At 36.1% G+C, this 16,678-nt stretch overlaps 1 protein-coding gene across 1 annotated transcript; it reads left to right on the plus strand.

The window, feature by feature from the left end:
* Nucleotides 1-9,302: 9,302 nt before the first annotated feature.
* Nucleotides 9,303-15,123, plus strand: LOC131319078 (uncharacterized). Its single transcript, XM_058349184.1, has 5 exons — nt 9,303-10,405; nt 10,713-11,135; nt 11,231-11,278; nt 12,576-13,268; nt 14,111-15,123. Exons 1-5 carry the CDS (start codon nt 9,394-9,396, stop codon nt 14,857-14,859), a joined length of 2,925 nt encoding a protein of 974 aa, XP_058205167.1. The 5' UTR covers nt 9,303-9,393; the 3' UTR covers nt 14,860-15,123.
* The last annotated feature ends 1,555 nt before the right edge of the window (nt 15,124-16,678 follow it).

The following is a 16,678-nucleotide window of genomic DNA, read 5'->3' on the forward strand; positions in this document are numbered from 1 at the left end:
AGACTCACTCAATTCTTTTTGAAAAATTATTGAACGGTTCGGATCATCGGTGCAAAACCCAAAATGGGCCCCACGTGTCCGTCGGTGGCTGTAGCAAGATCCATTGTTTTAATCACTTTACAAAATTACTTCCGCTCAGACGTGGATATTGCGACTAGATATAAGTTGGATACTTTGTTCATACAAACGAGACTCAATTAGGGGGTGTTTCCACCAAGAAAAAACATGAAGATTTTTTCATTTTTTTTGTTGAAAAGTTATTAGTTATTTTCGGTAGTAAATAAGTTTGTGAAAAATGTCAAGTTGTTTCCACTAGTGAATAAGTTATGGGAAAGTCTACAATACAAATCCCTTAAAGAGTGTACCATATGTACCTATTTTATGGTTCATTCATAACATTTTAGTGTGTTTCGTAACTTTTGTTCTAGAATTCATAACCTTTCAACAGTACGATTCGTAACATTTTCATTATGATTCATAATATTTTGGTGTATCTCGTAACCTTTATACGATTAGTAACTTTTTAGCAATACGATTCGTAACATTTTTTCTATAATTCATAACATTTTGAGGGGTGCATATGATACACACTCAAATAAGAAATGTGTATTGTAGTCTTTAACATAAGTTCTTGATGGGTATTTGAGTGAAAGAGTTTTTGAGGAAGAAGCTATTGCCAACAACTTTTTTGTTAATGTAAACGGGATGGTAAAATGCTGAAACTTGTTGATTAATGTGAACGACTCGTTTTTCTTTAGTGGATGGATATAAATACCTGATTAATTACTTCGAGTTTTTATAAAGATAAAGCACACATTGAAACATATACTCCTAATAAACAGTTCAAAAGGGGGAAAATGTTTGTCCATCAGTGGAAAGAGACCTTATGTTTATAGGAAAGACTATAATACACATTTTTTATTTATGTGTATATCATATGCACCCCCTAAATATTATGAATTATAGAAAAAATATTACGAATCGTATTGCTAAAAAGTTATGAATCGTATAAAGGTTATATGATACACTAAAATGTTATGAATCACAATGAAAATGTTACGAATCATACTGCTGAAAAGTTATGAATTCTAGAACAAAAATTACGAAACACGTTAAAATGTTATGAATGAACTATAAAATATGTGCATATAATACATCCTTTTAAGTGGTGTGTATTATAGATTTTTCCAATCTTTATATACTCCATTTATGTTCAATTATTAATTGGTCATCTTGAATGATTGTATCCAAAATCAAGTTGTAAAATCCTATATTAGTAATAACTTTTCGAGTTGTTTCTATACTATTAAAAAGTTTTGATACTATATTGAAAGTTGTTTTAAATTTGTAAAACTATTTATGAAATCATATAAATCTTTTATGTAGGTGTGGACACGATGATTGAAAATGGAATAACAGTTCATCAGAACTGAGCGAATAGCATTTAACAGTGATTAGGTTATATACATACAATCTCCAAATAATCCCATATAGCCCATATCCGCACACGCGCGTCCATACACACCCAAAATGCTATGCCTACTGATGCAAAGGGTAGTAGTGGTTGTGTCTGGCTCACTCCGGAATCCCATAGAAAAGACCTAAGCCGTTCATTTATATTTAAATAATTTTTTGATGGGCCTAAAAAATATTCATCCCAATCGAGTAACCGTAAGTTCTTGATTCCATTCATTTAAAAAAAAAAAAAACTTCCTTCTTGATTCCATTGTGGACTTTGATAATGATATTCTAAATGAAAATTAGGATTATTAGGCTCCGTCTAGTCGGGCGTAAAATATTTTACGGGTTTTTTTTTGGGTGTTTGGTTGCATAAAAAATGGCAAAAATATTTGACATGTAAAACATTTTTTATTGATTGAATGAAAATAACTTATCCTTTAATCTTCCGTATGTTATTTTCCGAAATGAACCCGTTGCCTTCTATTACAAATTTTCACTGCTCAATTTCCTCAATCGTTAGTCCTGACCCATGTTCAATTCCCTCTCTTTCTCTCTCTCTACTATTTTGTCGATTTCTGAAAATATCCTTCAAATTCCAAAAACTAAAAATTAAAGTTTGAAATTTATTTTCTGAAAAAATATTTTACATCGAAACAAACAGAGTTTAGATCAAGAACTTACTTATCTGATATAACTGCATTTTCGGAGGAATTCTGGAAAAAAAAATCTTAAAAAAAAATTAACAATTCGAATTGTTTGTATAGAATTCTGAAATGAGTCCCACAAAAATAATCGGTAATTAGAGAAGAAAATAAATTATATCCACTGTCGGTGTAAAACCTACTTTTCTATCACCTTCTATTATGGGCTCCACCGAGTGTCTATTGTTGTAATATGAACCGTTCATATTTTAAAACCCGCAATATAGTATTGCCCTGAAAAAAATCATATCGATCGGAAGTTGATAGATATATCAAAATATGAATTTTGGTTTATAAAATGGATGATCTAATTTCTGTCAATAATATAAACTATCCATTTTACAAAATAAAATTCAATTTTTGATACTCTTATCGATATCCGATCAAATTTATTATTTTTTGAATAAATACACTACTATGTGGGATTTACAAGATGAACGGTACAAATCAATAATAAATACACGGTAGAACCAAAAAATGTAGTGGCGAAAAAGTGAAGTTTTCCACTGTCTGTGAAAGGAATTGTCCCGTTCAGCTAAATAAGCCAAGTGGCTTATTTTTTTGTTCTTATTCAATTTCTTTTCCGTATTTGTTAGTTTTTTTAATCAATTTTTGGGAGATTATTGCATTGTCATGACGAGAGGAATCTAAAAAGTAAAAAATTATTATCGAAATTCAATTTTTTTAATAAAGACGAAAAAATTGGCTTATTGACTTATTTTTGTCTTTATTCAAAAAAATTAGGTTTCGATCGTAATTTTTTATTTTTTAGATTTCTCTCGTCACGGCGATGCAATAACCTCCAAAAAATTGACGAAAAATTAACAAATTGGAAAAAAATTTGAATAAAGATAAAAAAAATAAACCACTTGGCTTCGTTCCGGAAAGAAAAATAAGTACTTATTTTTTAAGAAGATAATTTCAAGCTCAAAAATCATCGCAAATTATTTTCCTATCAATATGGATCTTGTTTGATAGATATTTTTGAGATCTTTAATACAGTGCAAAAAAAATTGAAAAATTATTTTGCATTTACATTATTTTTGAGTTTGAAAACGTAAAATAAGTATTTATTTTTTAAGAAGGTGTTATGGAATGGAGCCTTATTTACCGAACGGGATCTCATTAAGAGCATCTCCAATCCAACACCCTCCAAATCTCTATTTGAGATGATCAAATTAATCTATTTTATTTGAAAAGTAGATTTAGAGGATTGTAATATTTATCTCAACTCCAACCCAATACTCTATTTCTCAACTCCAACACATATTTGGAGGAGATCCTCTATTTTTTCCTTCATCCTCTGTATTTAGAGGATCAAAGTTCATCCTCCCAAATGAAGGAGAGTTTTAGAGGATGGGTTGGAGAATGTTTTTCCTCCAAAATGAAGAAATGGAGTATGGGTTAGAGCATCTCCAATCCATGCTCTATTCCTCTATTTGAGAGTATAGAACTCCTCCAACATATCCTCTCAAGCCTCCTCTATTTGAGAGGATGAGATTTTGATGATCATCCATATTTGGAGGATGAGAGAAAATATAGAGGATCTCCTCCAAAATCACTTTATGAATAAATAGAAGGTTTATGGTTGAAGTAAATATAAATAGTGATTTCCTCTAAAATCACTTTATGAATAAAATAGAGTATTGGATTGGAGATGCTCTAAGAGCATCTCCAATCCACCTCTATTTCTCCAAAATAGAGGATGGATGAGACACATTGAGGGGAGATTTTATAATTTATTCTCTTTTTTCTTCATTTTTTTGTAGTTTTTGGGAGAATTTTTGAGGGATTCACCGTCCTTTTTAGAGTTTGGTCCTCCAAAAGTAAATTTGGAGTACAAAATTCTTCCAAACTCTAAAAAGGACGATGGGTCCCTCAAAAATTCTCCCAAAAAGTACAAAAAGTGAAGAAAAAATGGAATAAATTACAAAATCTCCCCTCAATGTGTTACATCCATACTCTATTTTGGAGGAAATATAGATGGATTGGAGATGCTCTAAGGAGAGTGTAGTACAGTAGCATCTCTTTAACCGCATTTAAATTTGATGATAAAAAAAGAAAGAAAAAGGAACAGAAAAGCACACACTGAAGCCGAATCCATACCCAAATCCTACACATGGATTCGATCCGTCCCCATCGTGTCCGTCTGAAACGCAAAAACACACACACACACAGTACTTTCTCATCTCTCTTTCTCTCTCTCTCATCTCTCTCTCCATAAGAGAGATAAAAGAGTACGGTGTCCATCAACGCACTAGCTCGCGAGAAGTGGGAGGCCCTCGTCCCTTGATCGCAACATGTTATAAATGCTCCCTCCCCCTCACTAACTGAGAGGCCTCGGCCAGTAAAAAGAATGAATGATCAATGTTGGCTAGCTAAAGTCTGCTTCGAGCCGCGTTTCTCAGTCCCACAGTACAATCATTACAGTCTCCAATCATCCCCACACTGCCACCCGTATATACTCTCTCTCTCTCTCTTTCTCTAAAATATAAAAAGAGGATCTCTCTCTCTCTCTAAAATGGTACTAATGGAGTATAAAAAGAGGATCAAATTTGATTAAAGTTTTTAAATTTGGTCAAATTTTTTTGATTAAAGTTAAATTTGGGTTTTGCATTAACTGTCAAAACTTGAAAGGTCTTATTCACCGCAGGTTCCACAACCACTCGACCGGCTTTTCCTGCTGCTTCTTTTTTGTGTCCTATTACCATCCAGCAAGTCTCAAATCATACTTCCCATCTTCCTTCTGTTTTTTTTTTTGATCAGCCATCTTCCTTCTGTTTAACATTGACGTTTTCCAAGAATTTGATCCTATTTTCCGGAAAATGATATAATTTTTACACAGCGAATATTTCAAATTCTTTCAGGGTCTAAGTGAACTATTTTAATCCATTAAAATCCCTCATGAATTTGAAGACCATCAAGGTTGCCGATAATGAAGCATTGAGGCCTGTAATTTTACTCCTGTGCACCGACGTTACCATTTTGCTAAGGTTTTAATTTTTTAATTTTTTAATTTTTATTTTATGAGATAAGTCATTATTTTATAATACATTGATCATCTTTAATTTAAAAATTAAGTGTTTATTTGTTAAAAACTAATAAGTATTTATTTTAGTTACCAGATAAGTCATTCTCTCACACTTTCTTCTCTATTAATTCAATAGTTTCCAATGCGTGTAATTTTATATTCGATTTTGGCTCCCTTCAAGAATCATGACAGATACTTGACTATGGTCACCGGTTCAAGTGTTCTGATGCTAAAAATGGTTTTTATTAAATTCATAGCCGTTGAATCAGATTTTAATTATGTATTAATGAATAGTTTCGCTACTCTTACCACTATTTAAAATCGTATAAGGGAAGGATAGCAAGGTTTATGACTTCACCTTTCCCCATCAAGTTTTTGTATACTCCCCCGAACCTTATTGTCGGTCCGTTTTCGGAATTTTCAATTTTATCAAAATACATGTAATGACTGCATTTATATTCAACGTAATGAAATCACTTCCTTCGTTGAGCTTATATTCTACCTATTGTGCAATATATTTAAATGGGATACTTTTGAAAAGTTACTACTATTAGATTTGTACTTCCACTTCCAGAAAGGACTAATATTTCAGAACATCTCAAAAATAAAAATAATAGAAGAACAATTAGGAATGGAAGGAATATTATTTTCTCTAACATGATTGCTTACTACTACATTTTTGGGCCGTTAGATTTATATATTGCTACCGTATATTATGTTTATGTAGATCTAATCTTCGATGTAATTGGATTACTTAATTTTTTTTGTTAACATTATGCTGATTTGAGTAAATTGAGAGACGTAAATGTTTAAAAAAATGCTTGTGAAATTAATTTGGACTCTGTCCTTGATTTTAAAGCCAAAAAAATAATTAATGCCAACCAATTACAAAATAGGAGACGTCTCACCACACATTTTTCTTTGTCTGTGTTAGGGTTGTGTATATACTACTCCATCCGTTCCAATTTGCTTGTTCAATTTTGACATATGTGCCCTTCAAAAAATTATCTATATCTCACAATTCATAATGTTTTATATAACTTTGAAAATATCGTATTATAGACCTAATCGAAATCTATCTAACAAGATTCATATTGCATATACAAAATATATACTCCCTCCATCCAAATTTAACAGTCATTTTTTAGACTTTGTGTCATTTTTCAATCGATTATATCTTGTAATCTATATAATAAAACAACCCAGTATTTGAATTCTATGTACATAAATCTAACGACCCAAACTTATCCCTCATAAATTCTAAGGCTGAGAAGAGTCCTAAGGCTAGAAAATCCTATTTTCAATCTTCTCTAATTTTTCCTAGGCTGCTGTTTTTGCCACTCCTTTTTTTTGTTAACGCCACTCCCCTGCAAATGTATTTTTGGTACAAAAATACAGTTGCAGGGGAGTGACGTTAACAAAAAATGGAGTGGCAAAATCATATCATTTCCCTTTTTCTATTCCAACTCTCTTTTGTTATGGAAAGATATAAAATAATAAAATTTCATTGTCAAAAAAAGAGTCGGATTTTAAAACAAGGAAGTAATTATTGAAACTTTAGCACTCTCTCTCTCCGAAGTAAGGTGAAATCTTCTATAACTTTTTCATATCCAAACTCTCTTTTATTATGGGAAGATAGAAAGTAATAAAATTTTATGTATAAAATAGTGCAAGGTAAACTAAACAAAAGGGTAAGAAATATTATTGTTTATTGGTTGATCAATTTCAATTTTTTTGGGGTGTTTTTTTTTTTTTTAAAACTAAACAAAAGGGTAAGAAAAAGAATCTATTTGGTCTTAATTTAAGAAAAAATCTTCCCATATAAATCAGTTTCATTGGCGGAGATGGTCAATATCACAATTCATTTTAGTTGTGTTTAAAATGCGTTAGAGCATACACAATGTAATAATCAAAATTAAAAGGTTGCTAAAATTAGCAATATTTGCTCAAAAAAGTGTTCTCATTGTAATAACCAAACTTAGCAATCTCTTAGCAACTCATCAAATATTGGCCTTTGAATAATCAAAACTAACAACCTTTTGCCAATAATCAAATCTAATGGTCCCTATATTTTTCCAATCAAGTACACCCATTATTACATAAAAACCTTCACTTTCTTCCATCTTCTTTCTCTGCCTCAACAATGTTTCTAGAAAATTATTTTTAAAAATTTTAAAAAAAGTATTTACAATTTTTTTTTGTTTTTACACAAAAACTGTTTTTAAAAGAAAAAATTGTTTCTAACAGTTTTTCAAAAAAAAAAATTTATTTAAAAATAAAATTCACTAAACTATTTTCTTAAAAAAAATCTTTTTTTTTTCATTTCAAAAAGAGTATTCAAATTATTGTAAAAAATTTTAGGTTTTAGAATTTTGTAGTTTAAAAATGTGATGTGGCAAGTTTTGGTTATCCAATTTTGATTATTACATTGTGAATCTCTACATTGCTAACCTTAGCAATGTCTTAAATGGATAACCAAAAGATGATGTGGCAACTTTTGGTTATTCAATTTTGATTATTACATTGCGGATGCTCTTAGAGCATCCACATTGTAATAAGCAAATTGGTATGGATAAGCAAACTTAACAAAAATGCTAAAAAAATACCTCACATTGTAAGGCCATCCATAATGGTATAATCAAAAATGGATAACCAAAAGTTGACACATCAGCTTTTGATTATTCATTTAAGAGGTTGTTAGGCTTACCAATGTTGAGATTCACAATGGTCGCTTCTAGACCATAACCAAAATAAGGGGTCCACAGCCCAAAATTGGTTATCCAAAGCTTACAAAGGCTTTTGATTATTGAAAAATGTTGCTAGTTTTGGTTATCTAAAACCTAAAATTTGATTATTTTTAAGGATGTTGCTAAGTTTGATTATACCATTGTGAGTCATCTTTTGCACAAACATTGTTAACTTTAAAAACAATTAACATTTGATTATACTACTGTGGATGACCTAATAAGCAAAGTTACAAGTTTTTTAGCAAATAATCAAATTCCACCAATTCCATAACCAAACTTAACAACTGTTACCAATAACCAAAACTCAATAATCAAACCCAATAACCAAATTCAAAACTAAAAAACTTAAAAACACCCCACATTAGAATCGTCTCATCGAGAAGAATAATTTGGTGTGGTCGGGTGCGTGACTAGAACTCATTTGTAATTGGACATAGGTGCATTGCATGTTGTGGGGTTTTTTTTTTATAGGGATGCAAAAATAACCAATGTGGAGGTAAAGTTTGTTAAGTTTGATTATGAACTAAATAGATAATCAAATGCTGCCGTAGCACATTTTGGTTATTGATTTTTATTATTCCTGTTGCGGATGCTCTTACGTGGTGGCTTTAGGCACGAGCAAACTCTAGTTTATAATATGTTATGTAATTTTGAAAACACTATTTTATAGAACTAATTGAGATCTATCAAATAAGATTCATATTGGATATAAAATTCATTACCAATTTGAAAATATAACTCATTTTTTTATCCTGTTAAAATTGAATGACGGACTATTAAATCTGGAACGAGGGAGTAGAGTCTTTTACAGGAAGTCCCAAATAGTGAAAATGGACAAACAAATCGGAAATAGTCAATTTTGAGAGTTCGTGACACTTTTCAATTGATTATATCGTAACTTATAATATTTTATGTAATTATAAAAAGCACTATAAATTGAGTACGAAGGGACTAATCAACATTTATTAAACAAGATTCATATTAAGGATAAAAAAAAAAGATTCATATTAAATATAAAATTTATTTGGTTAGAATATAAAGAGTGACCGGGTGAGTTCCAGAACTCAAAAAAAGTCTTTATTTTTTAAGAAAATAATTTCAAGCTAAAAAATAAGGCTTATTGAAATTTAAAAATATGCACTATGGATCTTGTTTAAAAGATATCATTGAGATCTTTTATACGATGCAAAAAAAATTAAAAAATTATTTTTTATTTACATTATTTTTGAGTTTGAAAATGTGAAATAAGCTGCTTACAATTGAGCACGGAAGGAGTAATTGTTTTTTGGGATGGTGCAGAACTAAACAGTACTTTGTATATAATGTGTAAAAGAGATCGACGAAGCTAGTCCAATTGTAATGGGTTTTTCTCTCCTTGTCCTTGCTCCTGTTTAAGGTTTCTCCAACATCCCAAGTCTTTTTGGGGCCCCCATTTGAGAGAGAGAGAGAGATTATGGGTGACAACAAAGGAGAATCGACCACCAAAAAACATTTATCCTCTTCTTCTCCCAAAGACCCACTTGATCAGGAATCCACCGAAACCAAACCGCCACCACAACACCACCGCCACCACTCCCCCACCGCCGTCCCTCCTCCGTTCATCTCCACACCTCTCTACGTCCCAACTAGCAGCCCAAATTTCGACCCACAACAACAGCAGCAGTTCGAACCTGCAGTGAACCCAAAGCGGCCCAGATACACCAGCGCCCAATGGAAACCCTTGCCCTCTCCCTCTCCCTCCTCCCAACAACCAAAACACCCCCAAATCACCACCCTAATTACCACCGAACCACCCCACACCACCGCGGCTTCCTCTTCCGAAACGGCGTCGTCTCCCTCCCACTCGCCTTCCCCTTCCTCGAGCAAGCCGGAAGCAACCGGAGACCACCAGCTCCAGCACCAGCTGAGAAAAGGAAAGTACGTCAGCCCGGTCTGGAAGCCCAACGAGATGTTGTGGCTTGCCAGGGCCTGGAAGGCCCAATACCAAGGTGGTGACGCGGAGGGGGCAGCCCAGCTTTCTGGCGGTGATGCGGCGGCTGGACCGCAGCCGTCGAGGGGGAAGACTAGGGCGGAGAAGGATAGGGAAGTGGCGGAGTTTTTGAACCGGCACGGGGTTAGCAGGGACGCGAAGACGGCGGGTACCAAGTGGGATAACATGCTGGGGGAGTTTAGGAAGGTGTTTGAGTGGGAGAGGGGAGGAGAGAGAGAGCAAGTTGGGAAGAGCTACTTTAGGCTGTCGCCTTACGAGAGGAAGCTGCACAGGCTACCTGCTTCATTTGACGAGGAGGTTTTCGAGGAGTTGTCGCCGTTTATGGGGTCCAAGATGAGGACTCCGCAGGGCAGAGGTGTTTTGATTTCCGCCAGCGGCAGCGGTGATAGTAGGTCGCCACATGCTGCGGCGGCGATGGGTGCTAAGGCTCTCCTTCCGCCGCCTCCTTTTAGAGAGGAAGATGTGTCTCTATCGGGTAATAGTACCGTTCATTGTTTGTACTTGGGAATATATAACTGCATAGTTCATTATTTGATCTTCAAGAATTAATTCTGACAACAATAATGTTTGTTGCTCTATTTGTTATTATACAACACATTTATTGATGGCAACATTCTTTTATTAAAATATAAACTCGTAAACGCAATAGTGTATACAAGTGCATATTGCAACAATTTTACTTAGATTTAGGGTTTGAAAGCCAAGAAAAGAATAAGGTACTGCTAGGTTGACTCTCTCTCTCTCTCTCTCTCTCAGTTAATTGATGTTGTTACATGTAGCAGGGAGGACCAAACAAATTATATTACCGAGTGGAGGAGATGCCTATTTCCACGGGAGCAGAGGGAGTTTACCAGGGTTCGAGTCGCCACTCGACGTCTCGGCGGCGCCGTCCGCATCGACATCATCGAAAGAAATCCGTCGAATCGGGAAAGTGAGAATGATATGGGAGGAATCAGTGAGCATATGGGGGGAAGAAGGAGACCACCACAGGGGTAGAGTGAAGGTTAGCGGCTCGAATTTCCTGGAGGCGGACGAGCTGACGTTCTTGGACGACTCCACGGTTGCTTGTACCATGGAGGCGTTCGAAGATGGGGCCCTCAGGGGGTTCTCTGTCGACAGATTCGTCTCCGGACAGCAAATCAAAGTGTTTGGCAGGAGAAAATCTTCTTCATCGACTCCTGCTGCTGCTGCTGCTATCCCTCCTGGTACTTGATTTTTCGTAGTTATCAGTCATGTTCTCAAGGAGTACTTGCTTGGAACTTTACTTATGCTTGACTGTTTTTCCCTGTGTTTCTCCTAGGTTTTAATGAAAGAGGTCAACTTCCATATACAGAGCCCTCCATTAGATGTAAGGAAGCCTTCATCATTCTTTATCTTTTTCTTGTTTATTTTTTTCTAATCAGTACCACAAGAAATTTCCTGCTCGAATCACATCTGGGAAAATAAATCTTATTGCTAAGAAAGTAGGTATTATCTCGACTTGTTTAGAGTCTTTTCATCCCTGTAAATCACATGTCAATGAATAATGTAGGGTTGTGAGTCTTGTGACATATACATATGCTGCAATTATTGGCTATTGTCTTGAGATATGGTCGAGGCTATTTTATGTATTCGGCCCTATTCCGCATTCCGCTGTGAGAAGTAAGTATTTATTTTTTGAATTAAGAGTGATGTACTTTCGTAAAACAGGTAATAAATACTTAAAAATTAAGAAACCCTAGCAAAACGGGGCCGGGTGCATTGCCCATGGGCTTAGGGTTAAGGACTCCACGGTCATGCTACGCATCTCGTAAGGGGGATACAGTTAGAGGCCGGGCACTCTATTGGCATCACATTGTGCGTGCATTACCTTATGTGGGTCATATAATGTTTGCATTATTTGATCTTCATATATATATATATATATATATATATATATATATATATACAGATTCAATCAGGTAAGTGCGCCCTTATCTTGTTAAGGTAAGTACCTCCCATTTTCCGATCGAATTTCGATGATCTTAGCCGCTCAATGTGTTTAGAACGTGATTTTAAGGGTACTCGCAAGAAATCGGCAAAAAAAATGACCGGGAAGGGCTTTATCCGAGCAGTTTTTGTTTATTTTTTATCGAACGGTTCAAATAAAAACTGTTTGAATGAAGCCCTTCCTAATATTTTTTTTTGCTGATTTCTCGCGGGTACCCTTAAAATCATGTTCTGAACACATTGAGCGGCTCGGATTATCGAAATTCGATCGGGAAAAGGGAGAAAAAGGGAAGCCCTTACCTTAATTAGGTAAGGGCGTCCTTACCTGAAGGGGACTCTATATATATATATATATTTATATTGGCTCGACACGAGATATCTGAATGCAAAATATTCTTCTCCATGGCAGACGCCACATTTGATACCTAAATGCCCTAACCAAATGTGATCATGCATCGTGGAGCCCCCTCTAAGAAGTTAAATTACAAATAGAACATTTGTGCTAAAATATTCATGGAAAGTGTTGACCCTCATATTTTTATCAGATGAGTAAAGCAATACTACTATAATTCAGCATATCATGCATATATATATATATATATATAATTTTAATTGGGCATGAGATTTAGAATTAAATTTATTATTATAATTCTAACATGTTTTTGGTATTCGCGCAGCGATTCCTCCATGGGAGTTTCAAGACCCAACCGAGTACTACCTGGGGTGCCTGCGACTTCCACCACCAACACTCCCAACCCTACTCGAACTCTCATGGCACTTGCAAGAACCACCACCGGAGGAGCTTCGTTTCCCGCTAAGAAAAGACGTGTACAGAGACTTGCCACAGGGTAGAGAACTGTTCTTCACCGCCACTTCCGAGCAACTTGATTGTAGAGCTGCCACATTCGATTTGTTAAGCCCGATTATCAAAACGAACCCTAGCATGACTGCCTCAAGTAGGGACTCGTTTATCGGCCTTTGGGACGATTGCATCAATAGGATCGTGGCCAGATTCTGTTCCAATATCGATATGGTTCGGAAACCCCCTAGTTCGTCCTTGGCAGAAACACTTAAAGATCAATGGCCGAACGTGACCGGTTTTCTGAGATGCTTTTGTTTGTGGAGAGGGGAAGAGAGTGATCAATTGAGGGAGGGTCACGTGGATCCTTCTTCTTCAATTGTTCAAAAGCTTTTTTGGAGCTACGCCGACTTACCTTACGTACTGGGGTATTATGCTGTTGGCTATATTGTTACGTTTTGTGCGCTGAGTCGATCACAGGACCGAATCATCCGAACCGATCTGTGCACGCTTGACTTGTCGACTCCGGCTGAGAGGATGAAAGCCCTAGTTCCATGTTGGAGGATTGCAGGTTAGCTGAAAGTGATTAATCTAATAGTTTTTGTTACTCGAATGATGTCACAGCGATTTTCCTATCCTATGATTCAAAAAAATACCTACTGGTCTTCCGGTTCCACATTTTGAGAAATCACATCATTCTCTATATATGTCTCATTGTACGAAATTTTTTGGATATATCTAACCTCACACATCAACTAAATTGCTGTTGCGACGCATAAAATAATGTGCTTAGTGTCACCTAAGATTAAGAACATCTGTATGGAAGAGCCCTTTTCTCTCTCTCTCTCTCTCTCTCTCTCTCTCAAAAATTTCTTATCCACCTCTCTAGTAAAGTTTCAGGCGGCTAGGGTTTTTGCCGACCTCCCCCGGGCTCCCTTTCTTCCCCTCTCCTCTTTGCTCTCTCTCTCCGTGGCTCTCCCCCTTTTTCTTTTTACTTTTCCCTACCCCAGCCTTTACTGTCTTTCTTCTCCGTTGTTTTTGAACTCCATTGTTCTCGTCCTCTCCCCCTAACTTTGATGAACCTAACTTTGATGAACCCGTTGTCAAGTTTTTTCTTAATAAATTGTTACTTTCGTCGAAAAAAAAAATAGAATGTGTATGGAATAAATCTCTGTCCTGCAATTTAGCGACACTAACTACAGGACACAGAAACATGTACAATGCCACAAAGATGTTACACATGACCTGCTTTTTTTAAATGTATGCGAATTTTTCAGAAACTTATTTGTCAAGGTAGTTAATGGGGTTTTATTTAAAAGTTGACTACGAATTGTTGAATTTTTTTTTCTTCTAAAATTTATATTTACAAACTGTAACGATTTTCGTTTTTGTACAACGTTGCTTCTGTTGCAGGTTTGTTGCCATTGCTAGCAGACCGGTGCTTCAACTTCATCAACAACGGTAACCCCCACAAACCACTCCTCTACACCGACTTCGAGAGAATCGATCTAGGTAACGGAAACATCACCGAGACGACGCCTACCACCGTCATACGCTACTTCCCAAGCAAGAGAAAATGGGCCGCCGTCAAAGAGATCTACGACTTCCTCGACCGTGTCCCGCACGCCGAGCACATCCTCCGGTCGTCCGAGAAAGACCTAGCCCTGGTGTTCAAACCCAGAGGCTGCAAATTCAAGCCGACAAACTGCGACCAGCTAGTGGACGCTCTCAAGCACGTGACCGAAGCCCTAGTCGCGCTCCACGACTTATCGTTCATGCACAGGGACTTGGGTTGGGACAAGGTGATGAGGGGCGTGGAGAGGGACGGGGATCCGTGGTTCGTGGTCGGGTTCGACGAGGCAGTGGGCGCGCCGCAGATATACCCACACGCGGCGGCGAGCGGGCGGCATGCGCCGGAGATGGGGCGGGGCCTGCACGGGGTGAAGGTGGACGTGTGGGGGGTGGGCCAGTTGGTTAAGAGCTGTGGGTTGGTGGGCGTGCCCAAGTTGCTTAGGGAGTTGCAAAACAGGTGCCTGGACCATAACCCGGAGCAGCGGCCCACGGCGGCTGAATGCTATCACCACCTGATGCAGTTGCAGTCTTCGCTGCAGTCAGCAGCAGCATCTGGCGCTGCCGGTGGTAGTGGCGGTGGTGGTTATTGATGTGTGACTGATGGGGAGAGAGAGAGAGAGAGAGATCACTAAGCCTAACTGAATGAGTCAGATTTGTGTTCCACTGAGCTAGGGCTATAGGTAGGTTACTTTGACTATTGATTACTTATTAAATTGGTTTAACAACCGAATTAATTGCATTTTGAAGGTAGACATTGGATGGTAGGTATGCTAATTGGTGGATTAGAGAATTTTAATGTGGAGTAATGTATCTGGATTAACCTGTGAAATGGGATATTTGACTAAACTGTCCAGCTGTATTTTTTATTTTTCTTTCTGAATTGTAATGCAGCAGAAATTTTAGAGATGAGATTAGCGCTAGAGCTGAGGTTAAAGAATGAGCTAATTGATGGAAAATTGTACTACCTCCATTCAAAATTTATTTTTCATAATTACCTTTCAAACGTAAATTCAACCCCCATGCAATTTAAGTCTAACCAAACTTTTTATGGAGTAAAACTAGAAGATTGCTTTGTTTTGGTTACTATTTTTGGAAACGAATAGAGCAATTTTTGACGGGAATATGAGCAAATAAAAGGAAACGGAGGAAGTAGCTTCGTCAAATAAAGGGTAGGAAAATTGAGCAACAATAGGGGTGTGAATGTATGGATATAGATTCAGATGTCGATGTGACTGAAATTATGAGATTCACGCGGGTTTTTTTCATATAATTGAATATTGCTTTTGCCAAAGAGAGAAGTTTTTAAAATATATGTATATGCTTTTTGCAAATACATAGAGAGATGGAAACTCAAACAGTTAGATGTTTGAATATGTGACTAGAGAAAATATGTAGTGCTCCTATCTCAAGCTTGTGGTCAAAGATATACAAAAAATAAGGAAAGTGATTTTTACAACGACAATGTTACTTATACAATAATTCAAACACAATAACTTATATAACCTCTCACATACACGTGGGCTTCACACACAAAAGTGATTTTTTACAATGACAATGCTACTCATACAACAATCCAAAGACAACAATTCACACAACCTCTCAGAGCCCATGTGTATGTGAGAGGTTGTATTTGGATTATTGTATGAGTAGTATTTTTATTTTTACAATCCTCTTTACAATTCACGATAATATTGTTAAATATTTAACTTTGGCATCGGGTCAGTCAACCCTCATCCAACCCACTGGTGTCGCTTCTGTCTATATGTGTTGAGCGCGCGCAATACTCCCCGATAAATGTGTGAAGTAGTCTATCTTTATATTTATTTTGTAATGTTTAAAAAAAAGAAGCCACAAGGAGTTTTATTATGGAATCTATCGATTTTTTTTTTTTTTGTTGAGAAGTTGGGATGTTTTTCAAGATTTTAGTTTTGCTGAACATGCATATCATATTGATGTGTAGTATTATTGAGGACTTTCATCAAAATTGCTTTCGAGAAAATGAAAACAGTTTTCTATCATTATGTATTATTGTAAAGTTAAATTATCCGTGACCTTCTAATTTATAACACAAAATTCATTTATTTATTTATATATATACCTATCGATGTCAGATTAATTAAGCTAATTTTGGATGGAAATACATCTTCGTCAGTTCTACAAGATGAACGGTCCGTATTGTTGCAACAAAAGCACGGTAAAACCCGCAGGGCACAAGGAATGGTGTGGTAAAAATCGTGGGGTTTCCACTTAAGGTGGAATTAAAGAATTTAAACTCATCTCAAAAACTCTCATTCTTTTTACTGGGTTAATCTCACCCTTTAAAAGCCTTTTTGGTATACTATTCTTTTACGGTTTTATGGCATTATTTCAAGTTTTCAGATCAGGAACCAAATCTGGAGAACCATTTGA

This window comes from Rhododendron vialii, chromosome 3a (assembly GCF_030253575.1).
Source record: "Rhododendron vialii isolate Sample 1 chromosome 3a, ASM3025357v1".
Taxonomy (NCBI): domain Eukaryota; kingdom Viridiplantae; phylum Streptophyta; class Magnoliopsida; order Ericales; family Ericaceae; genus Rhododendron; species Rhododendron vialii.